Source organism: Melopsittacus undulatus, chromosome 3 (genome assembly GCF_012275295.1).
Source record: "Melopsittacus undulatus isolate bMelUnd1 chromosome 3, bMelUnd1.mat.Z, whole genome shotgun sequence".
NCBI classification, from domain to species: Eukaryota; Metazoa; Chordata; class Aves; order Psittaciformes; family Psittaculidae; genus Melopsittacus; species Melopsittacus undulatus.
The window spans coordinates 32,805,722-32,828,690 of NC_047529.1; the positions used below are offsets into that span (position 1 = coordinate 32,805,722).

Below are 22,969 nucleotides of genomic sequence, written 5' to 3' on the forward strand. Positions count from 1 at the left end.
ATAATACCCAGAATATGACGATTAGCACAGAATAGTATTCATTTTGCAATTATATGAAGGGATTCTGCTATCAAAAAGGCTGTAAATCTGGATGCTAAATAAAACAACAGAGTCAAGCATACAAAACTCTTTTAACAAAAACAGATACAAAAATATTGGAACTTTTTATTTCCATAAAAGAAAATGGGGGATTAGGGAAAATCACAAGCCAAACATAAGCCAATCATCTAGTTCATGCTCCAGGATGTGTAATTACGAGTACTTCATGAGACAAACCTAGAGTAATCCTGCTCGATTTAGCATATTGACCAGGCCACAGTTTGAGTTCCATAAACAATTTTTACAGAGATATGGGCCAACTAGAAAAAGTCCATAGCAAAGAAAACACATGATTCAAAGTGAGAAGATTGATGCTGTTTATACTACAGAAGATGTATTGACAGTCTTCCCATACACAAAATGCTGCTGCAAAAAAGAAACATCCTGCTGCAAAGATCAAATGAAGTAACAGCAGCCTCTAAGGAGTAAAGCCAAAGGAGTGAAGGAAAGCCAATTAACCAACTCAATCTGATCTTGATCAACTTGCATCTCCAGGTGCCAGGGAGCAGCAAGAGTGGGCTGCTCCACCAGGGAAGGTAAGAAGGAAGCTCAGGGTGACTGTGAGGCAGCAGGGGTAGTGTCCTTACCCACCAGAAGTACGGTCCCACAGTACACAAGCAAGAATAGCAGAGCAAAATACTAACCAAAGTACAATACTAAACTTGACAAAATAAAGAAGAATGTACATAAACAGACACAGTCAGTGCATGAAGAAGAGATGTATATTCTCCTTAAACTTGATAAAATTAGAAATGTCCTTTCTCCTGCCATTCAGTTGATCCACAGTGAAAAAGCTTTGTGTCATATTTCTCTTCACTAACATTATAATCAAATTGTGGGCAGACTAAGACTCAAGATACTCAAGATACAAAGAGCAAGACTTGACAACCTGTAACAGAAACTAAGAATAACCAGAAATTAAGTCATTAGTGCACTGGGAGCTTGTATTATACTGCTTTTTCTAGGCAGAAAAAGCCCTCTATTACTGCTAGGTTGTGGGTGTTATCTCTTTTTCAAGGATGCTTTAAACCAGAATTAAAGCACCTGAAATATTCTTTTCAAAAGGTTTTTGGAGTCTTTTTTAATTCTAATCTCACCACAATCTTTAGTTTATTTTAGCTTCTCCTGATGAATTAATAGGAAGAATAATTTTCCCTAGCAAAAAAAGAGGGTGTTTTGCATGGTTTAAAGACTACCCATGCCTATGGCCTGGAGTATTTTTCACTAAACTGCTTTGCCTCACTTCTTAAAAGAACCAAGTAATAATGAGTACTCTGCAGTCCACGGAGAAGCAAAACAAGCAGCAGAAGTTCTTTCCTCTACAGTTTCTCACTTTGTGTAACTAAGGGAATTTGCAAAGTGAGGCAGTATTTTCCATCTTAGTTCTCATAGCACATTTGAGAGTAATCAAATCACACCCTCTCAAATCTGAGGAACTGGGGAAGGAGTAGTAAGAAGGAGGAAAAGAAAGAGCTGTCAACATTTATTCTTTTAGCCTGATCTACAGTGCTACTTATTACACTACAGCATAAATATTCTAAGGAAAGTGAGGGCTTAGCAGGGGAAGGCAAGGAAGAGATAGGTACTCTCCTCATTTGTACACTACTGGAGAGAGAGATAGGGAGAGAAAGTGCAGACAATGAGGACAAAGATAATAAGAAGACTGCATCTTTTAATCACATCTGGAATATAAAAACATCAAATTGAATTTACTGAGCCTATATCCAGACAGAATAGCAATGCATTACCACAGAAGTAGATCTGCAGAGAAAAATTGCTTTCGTCAAGAATGCAACACTCCTACACCATGGGTGTTTTGGGGAAGCTTTATTCTGTACTTGCTATAACATGGTTTCATGGACTGAACCCTCACTAATTGCTGCAGTTAATCAGGTGCATCCTTCAAACGCATTTCAGTTTAGTTCCATCTGAAAGAAATTCAGCTTGGTTGCTTGTGTTTCAGCATTTTAGTTCACACTAGGAGTAAATTTTTGAAGCAAATGTCCCCCAGTCATTCCCGTTTTTCATGCTGTGGTCTGCTTTGTAGTGTGGTCTTGGCACCTGAGGTGGAGGTATGCTCCAGGGAGAGCCACTAACAGGCATTCAGTCCACAGGATCAGGTTACAGTTAATCCAAAATAAAACCACAGAGACACATATAATGTGAATTGTTCAGTCCCTCTGTCCTACCACACAAATCTACTTATATTCAGCTTTGCTCCTTACCAGCATAGGATATACCTTTGGTGCATTCCAAACCACAGCACAGACTACATGGCAATAAATATGAATGATAATGAACTTCGCCTGAAAACCATGTCCCTAATCCAAAAAAAATATTAATGCACATGTTCTAGGAGGAAATAAAGACTCTTTGGAATGGAATATTTTCCATCACTGTTTTATGCAAGTCATTTTTTCAGTTCACTGGTGGTAAATTCCCCTGAACAAAAGGGTCAGCAGCTCTCAAACATGTCTGACCACAGCAGGTTAGTATAAAATAACAAACAAGACAGCTATAGTGGACAAGTCTAAGCAGTAGCATCTATACAAGCAAATAAAGCAGCTGAGGGCCTGCAGGTCAGCTGGCAGAACTCTTATTAGTGAATCTAAGTGCTTCTGCTCTCCTAGAAGACATGAACCACAATTTTGATGCCTGCAGGAATGGTCCCAAGTGACAGTCTGGATATTGGCCAGAAGACTGCTCTTTTGCCTAGGAATAAGTAAGGCTAAGGAAAATGCTAACAGTTTAACAATATGATCAAATGCATTTTAGTGCTTGGAGCTAAGCAACAGCCTTCTTAGTATCAGTGGTAGCCAGTAATTCCCAACTACATAAGGGAAATTATACCAAAAATCATCTTCAGAAGGGTACAGCCTGAATGGACTATTATTCTGCTTCTGCAGCAGTTACTTGACCACATCCAAACTCCCAGTCCCTGAGGTGTGGCTGTACCTCTAAATCATCTCTTACTCTGTACCACCAGTGAAGAGACTGAAAGAACTGTTAAGACAAAAAATTAAGACAAGTTGTTATATTCCAGTTAACTGAAACAGTCATAAAAGTATTTGTAGAGCTCATTAGTGAAAGCACCTTAATTTCACATAAGAACATGAAATCAGTTCCATAAGATATTTGACCTGTAAATATTAAAAATTGAAATTTACAATTAATGTATCTAAATCTTTATTCTATACAACAATGTTCAAGACAATAATATTCCATTATATTTAAGAAAGAAGATACTTTTTAGTATTTCTTGCAGAAATATAGAGAGTACATAGACTAATGATTGGATTCTTCTTTTAAATCACGTCCAATTAAATATAAGATAGAGAATTAGTTCTCAGTGAGCAGAAGCTCTCCTAATGAAAAATCAGCACCACAAATAAAACAGAGACTATAATCAGACAAATCAGTCATAGAGAAACACTATTCTTACACCTAAATAATGTTCGCTCACACTTTCATTTTGGAGAATGTTTTGATTACTTAAATGGAAAAAATCCTTTCTCCCTAGGAGTTTTTCTATTTATACTGATAACATTCTCTTGTCTGGCCTCAGTTTGCCAAAGTTTCACAAAAGTACTTGAAAAATAATCATTCTCTACAAGACAATCTACTTTTTACCACTTACAAATTCCACCCAAGACAGTATTATAGAACTACATTATGCTCATCTCACACTTCACTGCCATTAAACCATGGCAATAAGTTGGTGGGTTTGTTTTAGGTTTATTTATCTTACTTCTGCTAGATATGCTGCATTAATTCATACCTTCTGTAAGGCAGCACAATCTGGAGCTAAGTTTCAAAATATAAAAACATTTTTATAGCTCTCCCAGAGCAGAGAGCCCTAACATTAATTACTTAAAAAATACACATGAAGCACACTTGGCACTTTTTTTGTGGCACTTGATAATGAATCACATATTGGACTAATAGAAGAGAAATTTTATAAATTTTAAAAGATTAAGTCTTCATTTTGTGTTATAAATTGATGAAGCAATATTTTTTTGTGGAACAGAATTAGATTGACCCTGGTCGGATTAAAATGACACTAGAATTAGAGTCAACTCAAGCAGGTTTGCTACATTTAATTATATTTAGCTATGAAAACTACAGCAAATAGACATTAGTTAACCTTCCTGACATTCATAAAAGTCTGTCAAACTGCTGAAAGCTGAAAAGAAGAAACAGAGCTAGCAGAGATTTAAGTATGGACTTTCCCTACTTACATACAGCCACAAGTAACCAAAAAAAAACCAGCCCAGTCCTCCCTGAAGTCTAGGTAACACTTGCCTGCCTACTCACTTTCACATCTATTCCCTTTAATAACTACCCTGTAATGTTACTGTTCTTAAAAAAAAAATCCCCTCTCTTCATTTTTGTTTACTTCTTGTCAACTGGTGTGAGAAACTGTCAAATGGAGCGTCTAAAAGATTACATGTTCAGCTAATGAGAAAGCCTGGCTTTTTTTCTTAGGTTTTGGGGGTTTTTTTAGGGATAATGCAAAGATTATAAAGGAGAAGCAGAAAGCAGTGAAGTACAGAATAACACAACAGCACATAAGGACAGTTAGTCACACAGTAAACTAAAAAATTGAGAGTGACAAAAAACATACAGTCAGATTGTTAATTGTGGTTGGTTTGGCTTTTTTCCTGACTGGAAGTCAGTAAAAGATTACCCATTTTTTCCTCTTTTCCTGACATATGAAAGAAATATTCTTAAGGGTATTAGTCACAGATGGTTCCAACTGCTACAAGATTGCCCTTGGAAGGGAGTACAAATCTAGTTTTTGTTTTCTTACTCTAAAGGTTCAATTACAGGTAGAAAAAGTCAGGAGAATGAAGCATTTTTCCAAGCTACATTTTATGTTGTCTGACTGTCATAAACAACAGAAAGCTTTTTTGGGGTTGTGCATACAAATCAGATCTAAGTAATTCTCACCAGTAGGTTGCTGTAGTAGCATTTTGATAATTCAGACTTCAGACTTGCTTCACAGACGACCTCTCTTTAGGAGCACCTACATATTCCTAAGATAGATATGTTTAAAGAAGATCACTTTCTTGTTGGATTCTGTGTGTTTTCTGAAGAGATTGTGCTACTTTTGAAAGTCCCTAAAGACTAACACATTCTTTTACATCTCCAACCTCGATTGCTTAAATTGAGTTGTCACAATCCTGTGTTTTCTTTAATGTCACATTTAAGACAAAAAATATTGTTTAAAACTTTTAAAACTTTTTTTTTCAAATGGAAGGTATGTTGGGTAGATTTAAGCCTTATCTTCTGAAACTTTAGAAGTAAAAAGGGTGATACAGATTGAAATTCACTTAATCAGGAACAAACAGGTATAACTTTAAACAGTGAATAAACTGGCCCATATGCAATTTCTGCCATCAGCTGGGAATTTTGGCCATGGTAGATTTCTGTAATTTTGTAATGTAAAATGAATGTGAAGTTTGTCTTAAATATATCAAGGAAATTGGAGGTTTGTGTGGAGTTAAATACAGGGGTTGAAAGGTATCTATTACCTATACGTTATCTGAAGACTGAGATCTCCACTGAGTGTTTGATAGCATTGGAGGATATACAATTTTTTTAGACAATAATAGAAATTTCTTGCCTTATGAATAGTAACTATATGTACTAACCATAACCTATTCTGTGATTATCACTTAGAAGTATCATATAACTAACCCATGTATAATAAAGGTCTTTTTAGAAAACAGTGTCTTTCTTCCCCCCTCTAGTTTTCACAGATTATGAGTGAAAACACAGAGGTATGCACATTTGTTCCAGTAGAATCAAAGATTTCCTTAATGATCACAAGATCATTAAATTTCACAAAATAACTGAATTGGAAGTTTTAATAAAGTTCCTCTTCAAAGAACACTACAAAGTCTAATCCTTTTATTATCGTCATTTTTTCTCTTAATATTTAAAAAAAAAGACTCTTCTGTTTAGCACATCCAGCATATGCACCATATGATGCACCAGATGCCTTAGTAATTAATTCATCTTTTCAATGAAAAGTACAATAAATAATTGCATAAACCAGTGTGTTGATGCAACTGATAACTATACTGGCAATTCAAAACTAGAAAAGGAAAAGATTTTATAAAAAGCTACAGCTACATCACAAAACAAGACTGTCAGACTGAACTACAACATATGCTTACTTACTGCTTCAACTGTATTCTGGAAATAAGCACACAGCACACATTACTGTATGTCCTTAGATTGTCATTCCATCAGGGCTCATGAGGGGTGGCAGAAGAACATCTGAATGCTACGTTTACAAAAAATGATGCATAAGACAGTGGGATATGTTGAAAGAATAAGAGATGAAAAGACACCTCATATAAAATTAGATTATAATCCTTGTTTGAAGAGCAGAATATTTTACCAGAATAGAAGAAACTTGCATTTTATTAACACAACACCACCTATGATTAATTCCTTAAGTCTTTCTAAAAACATGACTTAATATTAAGACGGGCTTTGTATGGAAAGATGTGCCTACAAATTCCTTGCAGTATCTATGTCTTAGCTGCAGCCAGTAAAACAAATAAAAAATCTATGTCTTTAACCTATTTATTGAAGAGGTTTGCTGGAGAGGACAAAGGCAACACATGCTTGTGACAAACAGTTTTCAAATATGCATGCATCCTTAAAAAAAAAATAAATCTCACTGAGATACAGAAGAAAACTTTATATAACGTTGGGGGGGGGGGGTCATCATGTCATCAGAACATCCAAATCTAGAGGTGAGAATCCAAATCTACAAAAAAAAACCACAAAACTTTAACTAAAACCTCTTCCTTTCAGCTTTTCCACTGGTAAAGCAGGAACCATAATGCACTCACTCATTTCACACTGTACTCTCAAACTCAGTATACTACTATTTACAGTTTATCCAATGCTAGATGTTAAAAACTGTAAATAGTATGAACCACAGTAATTGCACTGTGGAAGCTTTGTCCACCAGCATGCATAATACATGTTTTTCCACTGGCTATGTGAAAGAGTCCATCACAAAAAATGTGCTGAACTATACTGAGCCCCATTTGAACTCTTTGCTTTTGTTGATGGGCCTCTGCAAAGCTGGGCGTATAAAAGGGAATTCATATCAAAAGGTACATCCACTAAAATGCCATTTTGTGACAAGGCACAATCACTGAGAGCTGATGATAAAGATTTGTCACTGAAAGGCTATGATTCTGTCTGTCTGGATAAGACTGCTCCTGTGGTCCTCAACAAATTAGTCAAAGCTTCTCTTCCACACATCACCCTAAGTGCAGCTTTAGATCAAAGAAGTGCTATGGAATTTGGTTGCTCAGAGTCTTGGAAACATGTTTACAGTGTGGATGATAACCGCCTCTGAAAAAAAGCTATTCTGGATGCACTTTGCACAGCAGATCACATTACACAGAACTTGCCTGTTCAAGGGGGAAGTTTCTCCTCACCTTTTATTCACCCAGTGAATCAGAAGTCTCATATAAACTGTGCAAAGATAAAAATCCCAAAACAATAGGCATAAAACAGTTGTGCAAGTTTGATGTTGTGGAGGGAAGCATTATAAGGCTAATGGTTTTATAGTGTCATACAGTAGAGCACGCACTGTACCTGTTAAAATACAGCACAAAACAACTGAGTTTTTGCATTGTTTTTCTTGCTCAGAACTTCTCTAAATACTACAAATGCATTTTGTTTCTACTACAATCTGAACTTCACAAGGAGATGATAAATGAGATAATATTGATTAAATTGTGCTAAAGGGTTCCAGCTCTTCAAGGTTATATCCTTCAGAGAGTTCGCAAATTTCATTACAGAAATCTGCCTGCTGTTGTACATAAATAGTGGCAGAAGAGTTCCAGCAAGAGACCTCTTGCTGGAGTTACACTCTTCTTCAGACAAGCAGGTAAAGAGGAGTTCAAATTGGTAGAATGAGCCTGCCATTTTTTAAGAAAAATTACCAAAAATATTTAGAACATATCTGTATTATGTGATTGTCACTGACAAAGGGTGTCTAGAGTGAAGCACAATCTTGGGCCTCAGTTGGCTTTAACTGTCAGCTTCATCAGTCATATGGAGGGCAAATCCACCGAATTGTTCCAAGTACTTTCTTCATTAGGGACTGTAGTGATAGGATAGGACAAGTGGTAACAGGTTCAAACTTAAACAGGGGAAGTTTAGATTGGATATAACGAAGAAGTTCTTTACTGTAAGGGTGGTGAGGCACTGGAATGGGTTGCCCAAAAAAGTTGTGAATGCTCCATCCCTGGTGGTGTTTAATGCTGGGTTGGACAAAGCCTTGAGTGACACGGTTTAGTGTGAGGTGTCCCTGCCCATGGCAGGGGGGTTGGAACCTGATGATGTTAAGGTCCTTTCCAACCCTAACTATTCTGTGATTCTATGATTCTACTTTAACATACCATTTTTATAGTAAATTAATCTTAACTTCAGATGAAAGTCAGCAATAACCTTCCCCTGCTTTGGGGGGTAGGGGGAAAGGAATTACAACAAAACATCACACAAAAAAGCAACTACAATGATGTGATTAATTCCCCTGAAGTTGTGCATTCATTCTTAACTAATGGAGGAAAAGAAGAGCCACTTTTACTAGCCATCCGCTTTTATTTTTTTTTTTTTTTTTGCTCTGAGACAATGGAGGCAGAGGAGTGTAAAGGGAAGAGAGTAATAATGGAAAAGACCATGGATGCTCCCGTGCTGGTGGACAGAAGGCTGTACAGAGTTGCCAGTGCATGCCACCAGCCATGAGGCTAACAGAATAAGCAACAACGGAGATGCAATCTATGTAATCCTTTCTCTTTACTTGGCATTCATGAGACTGCATCCAGTTACGGGCCCCACAATACAAGAAATGCATTGACAAATGAGAGCAAGTCCAACCAATACCCACCAAAATGGTCAGGGGCTTGGAGCATTTCCCCTATAAGGAGAGGCTAAGCTGGGCTTGCTTGAACCTAAAGAAACCGAAGTGGCTTTTGGGGGGAGCTAACAGCAGCTCCCTGCTTCACCATGAAAACAATCCAGCAAGGGAACAGGCTGTCCAGGGAGGTTGTGAAGTTTCCATCCTTGGAGGTTTTAAAGATCCAATAGGAAAAAAAAAGCCAAGCAACTCAGCCCAAGTTCAACATGGTCACTGCTTTCAGCGAAGGTTAGGCTCATGGACCAACCAAGGTCCCTTTCAATCTGAATGAGTCTGATTTGTGTTTGCTGTCTCTATTATTGTGATGCCACTGACAAGCAGTATTAGATGTCAGTGTTGTAGGAATATGGTCATGCCCTGTTCCTTCTGCTAAGCTGTTCTAGCATTTCTACTCTAGGCAGTCGCTGCACTCCCAAGTGAAAGTGATTCTATTTATATTCATCTCATAAAATGTTTAAAACATCAGGAAAAAAAGATACTTACAATAGGAACGACAGATCTAAGGTGTAAAAAGAGTACCAATGTGCTGTTCTTTTTCTGAGATCAGACAATGGGTTTCAGAGCAGCAGGCTGTTACAAGTCTTATTTCCATTAAGATGTTAAAGCCATAAGCTTGACGGTTTTTTATCACATTAATAATTGTTTCATGCATATATATACAGGTAGAAGCAGGATTCAGATTAGTTTTGTGACAGTAAGGAAGCCACTTGAATACTCTACTATTTACTAAGTGCTTGGTAAGTTTCTTTAATAGAATCTTGAAATTATTAATTTTGCAAACTTTTTTGGGGGGGGAGGGGAGAATATCTTCCCCAGTTAGTGGGAAGTCCACAAAATTTACCCTGGAAAGTAATTATTAGGATTCACATAACAGAATACATGGACACCCCCTCCTTGTCATGGAGCTCCGCCATCTGTTTTCTTGTGTTTTCTATCCCCAAATCAGGAGACAAAACCTCTTCACAAAAGTTTCTGAACTCAGATTTTGTCCAGTAAGAAATTTTAATAGAAGGTGAGTGTATGGGAGGAAAAGCTTCAATTAATAAGTATATCCTATTGATCTGCCTTGTGGAATTTGTTTTGTAGACAAAGTTTGGCAATAGTCTTGAAATCCATGCCACATTAGTACTGATCTAACTTTTAATAGAAAACATAGTAAAGTTGAAGATTCTTACAGCCACATACAGTATGAACGAATGCAGTCCAAGCCTACCAAAATACTGGTGTGGAATGTCAGTGGTGGTCCTCTATTTGAGGAAGATGGCAAGATTAAATGTTGACCCTGAAAAAATAGGCAGGGAAAAGGGCAGACACGGATGTTTGTGGTAACACGACACCTAGTGTTCACTTCCAGGAAACTTCTGTGCTGCTTTGAAAAAAAAACAGCAATGTCCCAGGACTTGCTTTCCAAAAACAAACAAAAGGAAATAGTTACATTAGTGTCTCTATCCAAGTATTTACGTCACATAGACATAGGGGAAGAGGCAGAAAGGAACCGAAAATATGCGTGAGCTGTATTTCCACCTCCTATTGAGTACACAAGTTGGGTAACTCTAGAAAAGAGCACTACTCAAAAAAGTTTTATATCATACTTTTCCTTTGGGTTTCTGCTGGGAGGGGGGAAAAAAAAAGTCTAGATATAATATGTGAAACAGAAGTTTAAGAGAATAGTCCCTGTTCTGAAAAAAAAAAAAAACAAACACAAAAAAACCCAAAACCAAAAAACAAACTTATATAATTTGTGGCAAGGTTTATTAATACATAGGAAAGAGCTATATGCTTTTATTTCTTCATTTATAATCCTGGCATATCAACAGTAAGAGTGACTGTAAGGCTACCATTCCTTTTCATGCTTCTAGCAACATAACAAAAACCACAGTACCTAATGCATACTAGATCAACGAAACCATAAAATTAATGTAAAATCATGGCACAGGCACTCTGACATAGCAAGTAACAACTCCTAAGAGATTTGATCTCTTGAGTATCTCTAAGGGCAAAGAGGAGGACAAATTATATGAGAACTCAGAACAAGAATCTCACTACAGAGGAAGCACATGCTCCTTTCTGAAATCAGCTCAATAACAATATGCATCTGATCTCAAAGAAAACAAGTAACAGAAATGATACTGAGACTGGCAAGACTCGCAAAAGTTAAGAAACAAGGTCTGACTGAAACTTCAGTTCTGTAGAACAGAACATAACTGCATTTCAATAAGATAATAGATACATTACAAGAAACATTCTTAAAAGAGTTGTTAGTGTTAAAAATACAAGCCTACAAAACACTATAGTATTGGATTTCAAATGTAGCATGTTGTCTTGAAATTAAGAGTTACTTTCCAAGGAGCAGTGTTTAATTTGTCATCCTTTTGAAGAGGAAGAAAAAATTTAAAAATTACTGGTACATTTAAGTATTAAGACTGCCTAGCTACCACAATCTCAAACAATGAATTGGACTTAATATGCAATATGTAAAGTTTAATAATAACTGGTGTTATTATACCTTATTTCTGAGAAAAATGGGAACAGACACTGTCAATACACCAATATTAAAATATACATTTTTATTTTGCAAGGCAGACAGACCTAGATTCCAATACTATTAAATAACTCAAGAAGTGCAAGTCAAGCACTTATCACACTGTTAATTGTAAAACAAGTCCTTATTTTTTACGATGTCTGAAGCATAATTCTCTGCAGAGGCTGAGTACACGGCATCTCTGCAGAGCCAGGCAGAACTCACCTAAATAAATATCTGCCATAAGATGTCCCTATTTAACTTAAAAGTCTATACAGCTGCTTTTTTTTTTTTTTGCTTTTTTTTTTTTTAAGATTATATATTCATGTCTTCTTTCAACTGCACACCTCTACTTAAAACTGGAAAGTCAGGCTACATTTTTTGTCTGTGTTTATTGGAAACAGCCAGCCCACCAAAACTTCAGTTTCATGGCACTATTCTCATTTAGGGTTCAGGCAAACTATACAGCCACAAGCCTTTAGTTCCTACCACTCTTGTCCAAAAGGTGAGTTCACCATTCATTCAGCATCTACTTCGGACCCAGGCAGAAGTCCCATGAGCACCAGCAGGAACAGCACATCCTGTTGACCTTAAATGTGTACATTTAACACAGCCACGAGAACACCAGTCATAAATTTCACCTAATGATAGTGATTATCCCTCACTTTTAATGCTGAAATATTCTGAACTGCCACACAACCTACTCAGCTGTTAATATTTTAGGTAATTGCTGCACAGATTATTTTTACAGTTCAGGAACAGGTCTTACAAATTAAGAGCTGTGGAACAGCTTTAAAACACAGGATTCTGCAGTAGGTTTAATTTGATTACTTCCTTTAGAATTACAGAAATTCTAAAAAACCAAATGTTAAATGCTTGCATCTCTTCACACACAATAAAAAGAGAGATGCAGATGCACAGTGCATACAGTGCAAAAGGACAATAGTTTGTTTCCACAGATATCCATGCAGTTGTCACACACTGATGATGCCTGGTATCCTCTACTCTTTGCTCCTACACTTGCATCTTCCAAATGTTTTCTCTCAGCTTTACGATTACAGAGGCTCAAAGCAGTTAGGAATTCACTGTGAGGTGAAACACATCTTTAAAGTCATCTTGCATGCAGCTGAAAGGAGATGCCTTCTGAACAACACAGGATAAAACATAAGGAAAATAACGCAGTTTTCCTCGAAAAAATGCAAGGCTGGGGGAACAGAAATAGCTCGAAGGACAAAAGAATAAATTAAAGGGTTACTTTAGCACTGGTAAACTATTTTATATAAATGCAATGAATAACTTTTTAGATAGTGACTGAAAAACATTGTGATTATGCTCCAACAACTTCACTTGCCAACAAGAGCAGCACATTAAACCACAGAGTGTAATGATTTTGAAAGGTACACAGAGCATACCCACTACACTTCAAATAAATCAGGGACAGCTGAGAACCGCCGTCAGAGGGCATCATTCATAAATGATGTTCCAAATATGCTTCCGTGAAGTAGCAAGTTATTTTCCAACTCCCTCACGGGCTTCTCCTGAAAGTCCATGAGGTGTTAAACACGTCTCGGTAGCTCATTTTTCTTGTCAGCACAGGCTTGCAGCTCGGTGACAAACCGAGTGATTCAATGCTGTCCCCCTGAGGGTAAACCCGACCCTGAGGCTGCAACCTGTCACGGCGGGCTGCAAACCACGATTGCAGCAGGTACAACCCCCCCGGCTCAGGAACGAATCCCGCCCGCCCGCGCCCGGGCTGCCGGTGTCCGCCCGGCTCCTGGCCCTGCAGCCGGGGACTGGCTGAGGGAGCCAAGAGCGGGAAGGAAGCCTCCTCGTCCCCCCGAGAGCCCCTCGGTGCCGTGCGGGGCTAGCAGAGTACCACAACAGCCCGGCCTCCTCCGACCCGCGCCCCGCTCCCCTCCCACAAGCGCATCCCTCCACCACTCCAGGCAGAGAGCCGCCGGCGGGACCCTATGCACCCCCAGCCCAGCAGTGGGAGTTGGTACCGGGACGGGCTGAAGGGAGAGCGGGTACTTGCCCAGGTGGGAACGAGGAGACTGCCGGGGCGCTCGAGCGGTGCTGGAAGTGGCTGCTTCCCCGCCACGCTCATCTCCTCCCATGCAGCTGGCGTAGTCCTCTCAGACGGGCGGCTCGGCGGGACGCGGCGCCTCGGGCACCGGCTGCCTAGCGCCCGCCCCCACCGGTAGCGCCGGTGTCCCGGCTGCGCGGAGCAGGCTCACACCGCTACGCTCCGCGCTCTGCCCCGCGGCCCGAGCGGGGCGGTGGCACCGGCAGGACGAGCGGAGGGAGGGACGTGGGGGCTCCCCTGCGGCTGGGAGCCAGGCGGGGAGAGGAAGGCGGTGGAGTCGCGCTTGCTATTTAACTTCGTTCTTCTCCGGGGGGAAGGCACCACCGCTCTCGCTCCCCTCCCCTCTGCGGCCGCATCCCGACAGCCGGGCTCTGGGTACTGCTGCGAGCACTGCCCCGCTCCTCCCAGGTACGGCTCGGCTCGGCTCCGCTCGGCCCGCCCGCGCCGCCCCGCGGGGCTCCCGCCCGGTGCCGCTTCCCTGCGGGGCGGCGGCCAGAGGCAAGGGCGGGTTTGGACTCCAGCTGCCCCCAGCCTTCCTTCAAGGAAATCTTCAGACTGGGGAACTTCTGCCAGGGGAAGGCGGGCGGAGTGACGGGAAGCTGTGGGGCTAGGCGTAGCGGCAAACCCCCTCACTTCCCGCGGGCCTCTGCCACAGGTCTGAGTCAAACCCAAGAGCTATTTGTCATCCCTCGAGCAGTGTTGGTACCTTTGATACTAGACAACACGGGGCAATCTGTCTTTTGGCAGGAAGAGCCCCCATCCCTGAACGTTGTCATCAGATGTTGCTCTTCACCTTCCATTCAAACTCCAAATCATGGCCCACGGTCTGAGCCATCAGTTTTGGGGGAGCTTCATGTAGATCTGTGGCAGCAATGCTAAGGCTGATCTTAAGAAGAGGTTCAGTCAGGTCCTTGGCATACTACTATATGAGCAGGCATAGTTTTCTTCTCTGAGGGGAGAGCCCATAACTTTTCTCATCAGTTTATTTAAGAAGACCAGTGTTTCATACACACACCCTTCTGTTTTCTTACCTAATTGTAATTTGAAAATACACTTGTACTCCATCTTGAAGCCTTTGCCTTGGCATGGAAGGATGAGAAGCTATCGCACTCAAATATGTAACAAGTAAAAAGGATGAATGGAGCTGGCCAAACTTTCTAAAGTTAGTTTTAAAGACTAACCTGGTTTAGTGGAAAGTATTCCTGCCCATGGCAGAGGGGTTAGAACTTTAACATCCCTTCCAACCCAAACCATTCTATAATTCTTCTATAATTCTATGATTTTTCTCTACCTAATTTTTTTAAAGCTTTTGTAAAGGCAGCACAGGAGTAAATCACAAGAGAACCATGCATTGTCTTCTATTTGGAGGTAATTCCATACAAAACACTGCCTGCCACAGCTGTACTTTACCATAGTATGAACTCCTTTCCCTGTCCAAAAAATACCCAACTACTTCATAAAACCACATCTTGCCATAAACAAATACTACATGCTGTCTCTTTCTACTGGTTTCAGTTGTTCTCCAGGGTTGCTTGTGGCCCTGTATCTCTGCATGAATCGTCATTGCCTTGTGCAGAGGCTTAGAGTTTGCCATGCAGCACCATTCTCCTAAAGAGGTGAAGCTTGTCCTCAAGCTAATCTGCCCCATTCCATCCTGTGCCATTAATCTCACTCCATGCCTGTAAAAATCTGTGTGACAACATGCTGGCAGGATGATAGGTTAGAAGAGATGAATCGTTCAAGGCCTAACCTAATCATACAAACTTATGTGTGTGCCAGGTGTGCTGGCACTGTGAGTGGTGCAAGTCTTTCTGCTTAAGATTAAAGACTATCAGTGAAAGGAAAACCATCCAGGTGAGCTGGAATCTGTTTGGATATGGATTGCCCCAGGCTCCACAGGCTGGGAGTTGCCAGGGACCAGCAAATGACAGTAGCTGTCCTAATGGACATTTGGTAGCATGGGTAATAGCTTTGCTGTAATTGCAAACTTGTTATCACATCCAACTTTTTATTTTTTCATGGTTCTTCTTCATGCTGTCCTTTCATAAACATGGTGTATAAGTGGGGATTCAAAAAAGTGGAGATGCAAGTTAGTATAAATACAAAATAAACGACATAGCAGTATGCTAATATATGGGGAATATAAATGGTAAATTACTTACATAGATAAGTTGAATAGAAAGCCCTTATTTTTTAGAATGTTTCTGTTCATTTAGAAACTGTACTTTTTAAAGTTAAAAATCTTTTTCAATTTGATATAATAAATTTTGCACACAATATTTAACTGCCTAAGAAGCTTATTTTAACACTGACAATTACGTAAATTATTTACAGAATTTACTGAAAACTGGATAACATCAACTAAGGAAATATTAATGCTTAGCTCTTTTTCTAATGCATACTCTTCACAAAATTGTACTTTCCTGTGGTATTGCTGTACTGAAAGTAAGTGGGTGCATATGATTCGGGTGAGGATTAGGGGAAAATAAATTCATTATTTTGTACATAATTTGAGCTAAACTAATTTGTGACAGTCTCATCTAATAAATGTCTTTATTTCAAGGGACAAACAGGTTTACAGCTTAAGAAACCTATGGGCTTTTTAGGAATTGATGCCTTCTTCAGTTTGTAAAAGCTTATATGCATTTTTCCCTTTCTTCAGTTGGTAATTTTCCAATTTTACAGCATCCTCAATCCTGCAGAAAGTTTTGCTTTCACTGTTCCTTTAATATAACAAACAGAAGCTAGCTTTATAGTAGATATTTAATTGATAACAGATTTTATTTCTCTGGATTACACCAGAGAATTATATTAATATATATTAATATATAATTAATATACACCGGAGAATTATATTAAACCCTATAACCTGGAATAAGGCAATTGCTTGAAAACTTCTAGCCTTTGAGATTTTGTAAAAATCTACAAAATACCAAGAAATTAATCATACAAAGATACACTAAGTAAAGACAATGCTGAATGTTTTCAATAATATACCCTGATTTTAAGACAAACTCATGACGTTAGCACATTAGTTTGGGTAATGCCCAAGGAGTTTAAGATCTGACTTGGCTGGCAGCAGGAAAATTGCAAATTGCATGAAAAACTGGAATAAAATCAGCATTTATGAAAACAGACAAGAACTGCTGAATTTGGAAGACATCATATTACAGACCTGTCTTTATTTTCTTCTGTTTTCATACACATGCTTGCATTCTTACAAACACACACCCAGAGATAATACTTGGCTTAAAGAATGGAAACAGAACTATTACCACTAAAACAATAAATAATTTATTTTACTAAGCTTAATAGATGTCAAGGTTAAAGGCTTTCTGAAGAGAAGTGGATGAAATAGTATAACTAGATTTTCCAGGAAATATGGGTATGTCTTACGTCGATATTGCAAACATTACTGTCTGTACAAAGAAATTCACACAACTATTGAAGCCAAGTAATTGTCTTAATATGAACTCCAAGATTTGCAGATGTTCCAGTTTTAGTTTGTATGTGTTAATATTTGCTATATTCATCAGGAAAAGAGGCCCTTTTGTAAAACTTACTTGTTTTGTGAGCTTCATTATACTTAATATTTTAATACCAAAATAAATGCTCCTCCATTTAATTTTGTGTTGTGGGAATACATCAAAGCTATGCAGAAGTAAGGCATACTTTTCTAAGGAAAACAAGTTACAGGTTTCTGACTTGGAAATCACATACACAGCAAGGTAAAAATGACACATGGCACAAAGAAACTGCTGCCTGTCTCAATGAGGATGCTGCCATTTAACTACCAGTATCCCCCAGTTTAGGAGTAAGGAAGACACTAGTCTGCTGACAATCAGTATTAGGCTCCTGCCTCCATGTACTCTCCACTTGCCTCTTTTATTGTGTATTAAGCTCATGTAAGGGGCAAATTACGAGGAGCAGCAACTTGACAGCCCATCAGAGGACTAGATGTGCCAGAGGCTGCTTTAAAAGTACAGTGATAAATCACTAAGATTTCACAGGTAGGTTATTTTGTTTCGAAGGACAAACACTTCCTTGCTGTCATGAATCTGTAATGTGCATCCAATATGCAGTAGCTCACTGTCCCTCCTCATTTCATTGCATAGGCTAAGAAACTAACTCTATATATGGCAGTAGCAAAATGGAAAGAGGCAGTAAAATTATCTGTAACATCAAACGAAAGCAAGATGCTGCTCTGCTTCAGTCAAACAAACAGAAACTTTCTGTGAACAACTGTTCACTGGAAAGGGGAATTGAAAAGAAGCATCTCATGTTTGTGCATCAGTACTTGCTTGAGTAGCATGTGGGAGAGATAGTAAATAAGCTTTGGTGAAGTCTTTTCAGGTTCCTGACCCCCTTATTGAGGCACAGGTACGCCTAGTCAAGGGTTGACTAGGGAAAACCAGTACTGTTTTGGCTGTCACTATTGCAGGAATGGGTATTGTCTGCATCAGTCAGGAATTCAGCATCCTAGGCTATTCAAGAGAGCAATTTGTCATTGCTGCCTTGAGGAGGTTGTTGTGAAAGATGATAAAAAATGGGTATCTGAACAACTGGACATCTGAAAGATGTATTCCCAGCTGGTGTTTATAGAGGGTTATTGGTCTGATCAGTGTGTATTCTTCAAAAGCAAACAGTTTTGATAACAACAATATAGACTTCCAGTGCTCATCACCAGCTGAGGCAAAGAAGTGAGTAGGAAGTGGCAAGCAAGCGACTGAACAGCACTGTGGAACCAGGCAGAATTTTAGTACTGTTTCTTCTGTTTCTTGCAGCTGCTGATAAAATACTTGTTCTTAAGCATTTCTTTTTTTTTTTTTTTTTTTTTTTAACTTGTCTGTCCTTGAAATCTGCCTTGTATTACCAAATGGAGGAGCTGGTGTTCTGCAAACTGTAGTATTTTGTGTGTGCTGGTTGTCTACAGGCAGCAGTGTGCCAAGATGTTGTCTGGAAGCTATGCCAATATGCAAGAGGGAATACAGTTTTTTGTGGCCAAAGAAAGCACAAACAAATGCTCAGCTTGTGAGAGGGGTAAGAGCTGAGTTCTGGAAACCTACTGCCACTGCTCAGCTTTAGCCAATGTTTGCTTGGCACCAAAATGCCAGTTCTGAAAACAGGCACTAGGATATAGAAATCCCTCCTTCTTGGGAAATGCCTGTCTCACTGCGATAGCATGTGATGCTCCTTTCAGCTTTTCCTTTGACTCTGGTTTCTACTCGTTACTTTTGGTAGCCAATGTATAAGCCTAATTGTGAGCTATTTGTCATATCACAGTTTGTTTGCTTAAATTCATTATTTGTTTCAACAGTAGCTAACCAAAATCTATCCAATCATGTGAATGTAGGCAAGTAGCCAAGATTCATTTAATTAAGAAAGAAAACATTTTTCACAAAAAAAGTAAACTTGATTGTAAGTCAAAGCATTGGTAAGCTATAATCAATGAACAAAGGCAATGCTATGTGGTTTGGGTGACCAATAAATAAATCAGAAACTTATGAGTACATAATTCATGGCCTACTTCTGCCAAAAAATCCATATTCTTGTATGTTGAATAATTTTAGTACTGATGGACATGATTTTTATGGATTTATGGATTCATCTGTGGGTAATTCATGAGCAGAATCAAGGGCGCAATATATTTCTTTGATTGTTCATGTAGCCGCATTACTATACTAAACTGTACTATATCATAGAATCATAGAATAGTTAGGATTGGAAAGGACCTCAAGATCATCTATTTCCATCCCCCCTGCCATGGGCAGGGACACCTCACACTAAACCATATCACCCAAGGCTTCATCCAACCTGGCTTTGAACACTGACAGGGATGGAGCATTCACAACCTCCCTGGGCAACCCATTCCAGTACCTCACCACCCTAACAGTAAAGATTTTCTTCCTTATATCCAGTCTAAACCTCTGCTGTTTAAGTTTCAACCCGTTACCCCTTGTCCTATAACTACAGTCCCTAATGAAGAGTCCCTCCCCAGCATCCCTGTAGGCCCCCTTCAGATACTCAAAGGCTGCTATGAGGTCTCCACGCAGCCTTCTCTTCTCATATCATACCATAACTCTGAAACAATTCTCATTTTCAAAGGTAAGTGGCTGCAGCTGCATTTGAAAAGAGACATGCTTTGAAAAAAAAAGAAAAAAAGTAGAAGTGGACAATTAGAAGAAAGTAAGAATTTTACTGCTGGGTTTTTTTTTTGCCTGAAAAATGCTAGAAGTCTATAATTAATAGTCCCCAAGTAAAATAAAACAGGAAATAAAAGAAAATGTTCATTGCAGTGGTAATATCCCTTTTCTGCTCATCTTTTTGTAAAAGTGCAAAAATTTGCTACTTTCTCTGGTATCACAAATTAATACTTTTATCCATTTTTTCTCTAGCTTTTAAACTCAAAATTTCTCTTCAGTTAGAATACAGGAATACAGTTGTATTCTAAGAAACAGGAAGAAATGTACCAAATGTTCATACCAAATGACTTATCCAAAGACATTTGGCTACCTTTACCAAGTTATTTGTAATTTTAAGTTTCTTCATATTTCTATATACTTGTTCTAGATACATGTTTCTACACTTCTACATACATGTTTCTAGATATTTCTACATACACTTTTATGTACATGTTTCTAGATATTTCTACATAATAAGAAATATCTACAGTTTCTTAGAAATTTAAATTTCTAAGTCATACTCATATAATCATCAAGTAATGTGTTGGTTAAAGCTCATTTCCTGTCATTACAAATGATTTAAATTCAAACATTAGGTGAATCTAAACAAAAGCAACCAGTATTTTTTATACACCCTTGTGTTGTAAGCAGCTGACCACAAGCTTTTTAACAAACTTAACAACTGCAGGAGTTTTCAGCTCTCGTCTTGGGCTATTACTGGTCTGTAAGAGCAAAATGGTGTAGGAGTTAGGAGGCTATTGCCTACTTTGGTTTTGTTTTAGCTTAACACTGACTCTTCAGTTGTATGGGCTAAGTAAGTATAGCAATGAAAAAGTGGTTGCTGTATAACTAAACTGGGGTGAACAAGACAAGGAAGGGCAGTCAGACAGACCTGTATAAAAATAACCCTCAGCAGACCCAAAAGCAGAGAAAAAAGCAAGTTCTAGAAAAGAACTTAGGTAACTGTTGCCTCACTGCAAACCCTTTCTCTTCTCAAGTGAGGCTGGCAATGTCAGTATTAGGATCCTGAAGGTCATGGAAAGGGTGAGCATAACATTAGGAAACAGGGTTAGACTGCAGAAAGTCAGCATATAAATAAAATAATAAAATTAATAGGGATTATGAATAATTGGATAATTTAGAATACTTGTGTTACCATTGTTGTAACTGGATTAATGTATGTCTTTTCTGTATTAGGCTACCAAGCCACTAATTCAACTACTAATAAATACATGGCTCTGCATATGACGAGTGTTCTGTTAAGCCAAAATAAATTGCTTGTGTTTTAATGCAGTTAAGTGGTGGAGTATGAAGGCAGTGTAGGCAAACCCTTAAGGATTTGCTGAAAATGTGAGAGGGGCAGAGAGCAGAGACCGAGCTGTGGGAAGCTCTTTGTTGATGGTGACGAGTAATGAGGAACCCCTTTTAAACATCCTTGGCCAAGAAGCAGTTTTCTTCTTCTTCACTACAGGAGAGGATCTCTGAATTTATTGAGTAGCCAACAAAGCTCAAAGAGATAAAAATTGAAACCCTATAGCTCTGTGGAGGGGATAAAATGTACAAAGAGGGAACAAAGTTCTAGAGGATAACCACCCTTTCCACCATACACAAGAGGAAATAAAACCCTGTTGGATCAGTATTTCTGAAGAAATGTCCAGGATATTCACTCTGTTTCACTCACACATGCATGCATAGATGACCCATTTCAGTCCTGAGGCTTTTGTTCTGGAAGACAGGCTTTTTCACTAAAACAAGGTAGAGATCAAAAAGCTGGGCACCAATGGGAGTCACTAAAATGTCTTCTAATAATAATAATTCAGATTTCGTGTGTGGAGCTACCAAAATAAATTTGTATGCAAGATGACATCTGGTTTTGTTGTCTTAAAAATAGTATATGGTCCACTATGTCCCAGATGATCTGAGTACCCTAGTGAAGGTAATTATTCAACCAAAACTATACAAAGTCAAAATAACTTTTAGAAGAGTTCCAGGGGAAAAAGGAGCCCTCTCAAATTCAGAGTATTTAATATAAAATTATGTTCTCAGACTTTACCATTTCAAGCGCAAGACCTGTATCTAATAGGCTGCCACTACACAAATATCTTGTATGAGGAATATAAAACCATATGGGCTTTCTAGATCCCAGGTAGGATTTAAATAGTAGAGGCGGGGCTTAGATACAATTTTAAGTGCATATCACAGCAGAGATTCTAAATTTAATCAATGTAAAGAACTGTGACTATAATCCTGGTACTTGCTTTTCACCACTCCACTCTATCCCCACTTCCCCCCCACACACACACCTTTCTGTGATTTCCTTTATGAAACTGTCATGTTAAATAACAGGCTTATTCCATTCAGTTCCTTCAGATTTTCTTATCAATTTTGTTTTAATGAACTGAAAAACAATATATAAAACCAGCCACTGACTCAATTGCTACTCTTCCTTCTGAATGTGACCTGTTTACTCTGAATTCTTATTAACATTTACATCCAAGGGAGTTTGCAGTGAGCTTCAGTGAAACAAAGATCTAGCTGTAAATGTCATACTTTGTGTAAAAATGCTGTTACTATTCTGATCAAGTCAGTGTTTTTTTCTTTGTACACTCAGAGGCAGGTTTTGCAAAGCAAGAGACAATCATTTAGTTAAAACATCCTGCATATAATTAGTATCTGATGTTTTATGTATACTTAAATTGATCACTCATGATGTTGGATTTTTCTAATTTTTTTTGTGATCATCATCTACTTTTGTATCCTCTTACCAGTTGTTAGCCTCCTTCTACTTTTAACATCAATCAGAATTTATGGGTTTAGGGGATCTAAAATTCAGACCAATTCAATATGTACGGATAGGCCATACACTGTAAACAGGAAATCACAGAGTTGAAGAATTCTCCATTCACTGAGGGTATATTACAAAAAAGATTGTTAATGTTTCATGCAAGGAAATACTTTGGGCAAAAAGTAATAATATAAACAAGGGGGCTTTGAGATAGAATTTATTTACTGAAAAATGAAAGGCGGTTGTATAGTTTGTTATATACATAGCAGGAAAGGAAAAAATCCTACTGCAAAAATAAAAAAATGGCAGCACTTTTTTGTTTGTTTACTTGCTTCCAGAG

General features: G+C 38.6%; 1 protein-coding gene across 1 annotated transcript in view; it reads right to left on the bottom strand.

Moving 5' to 3' along the window:
* The window catches only part of SNTG2 (syntrophin gamma 2), a 260,496-nt gene extending 246,813 nt beyond the window's left edge, over positions 1 to 13,683 (bottom strand). The window contains exon 1 of the mRNA XM_034060916.1: positions 13,612 to 13,683. Within this exon, the coding sequence (XP_033916807.1) occupies positions 13,612 to 13,683 (72 nt within the window). The remainder of the gene's footprint in view (positions 1 to 13,611) is intronic.
* Positions 13,684 to 22,969: the final 9,286 nt, after the last annotated feature.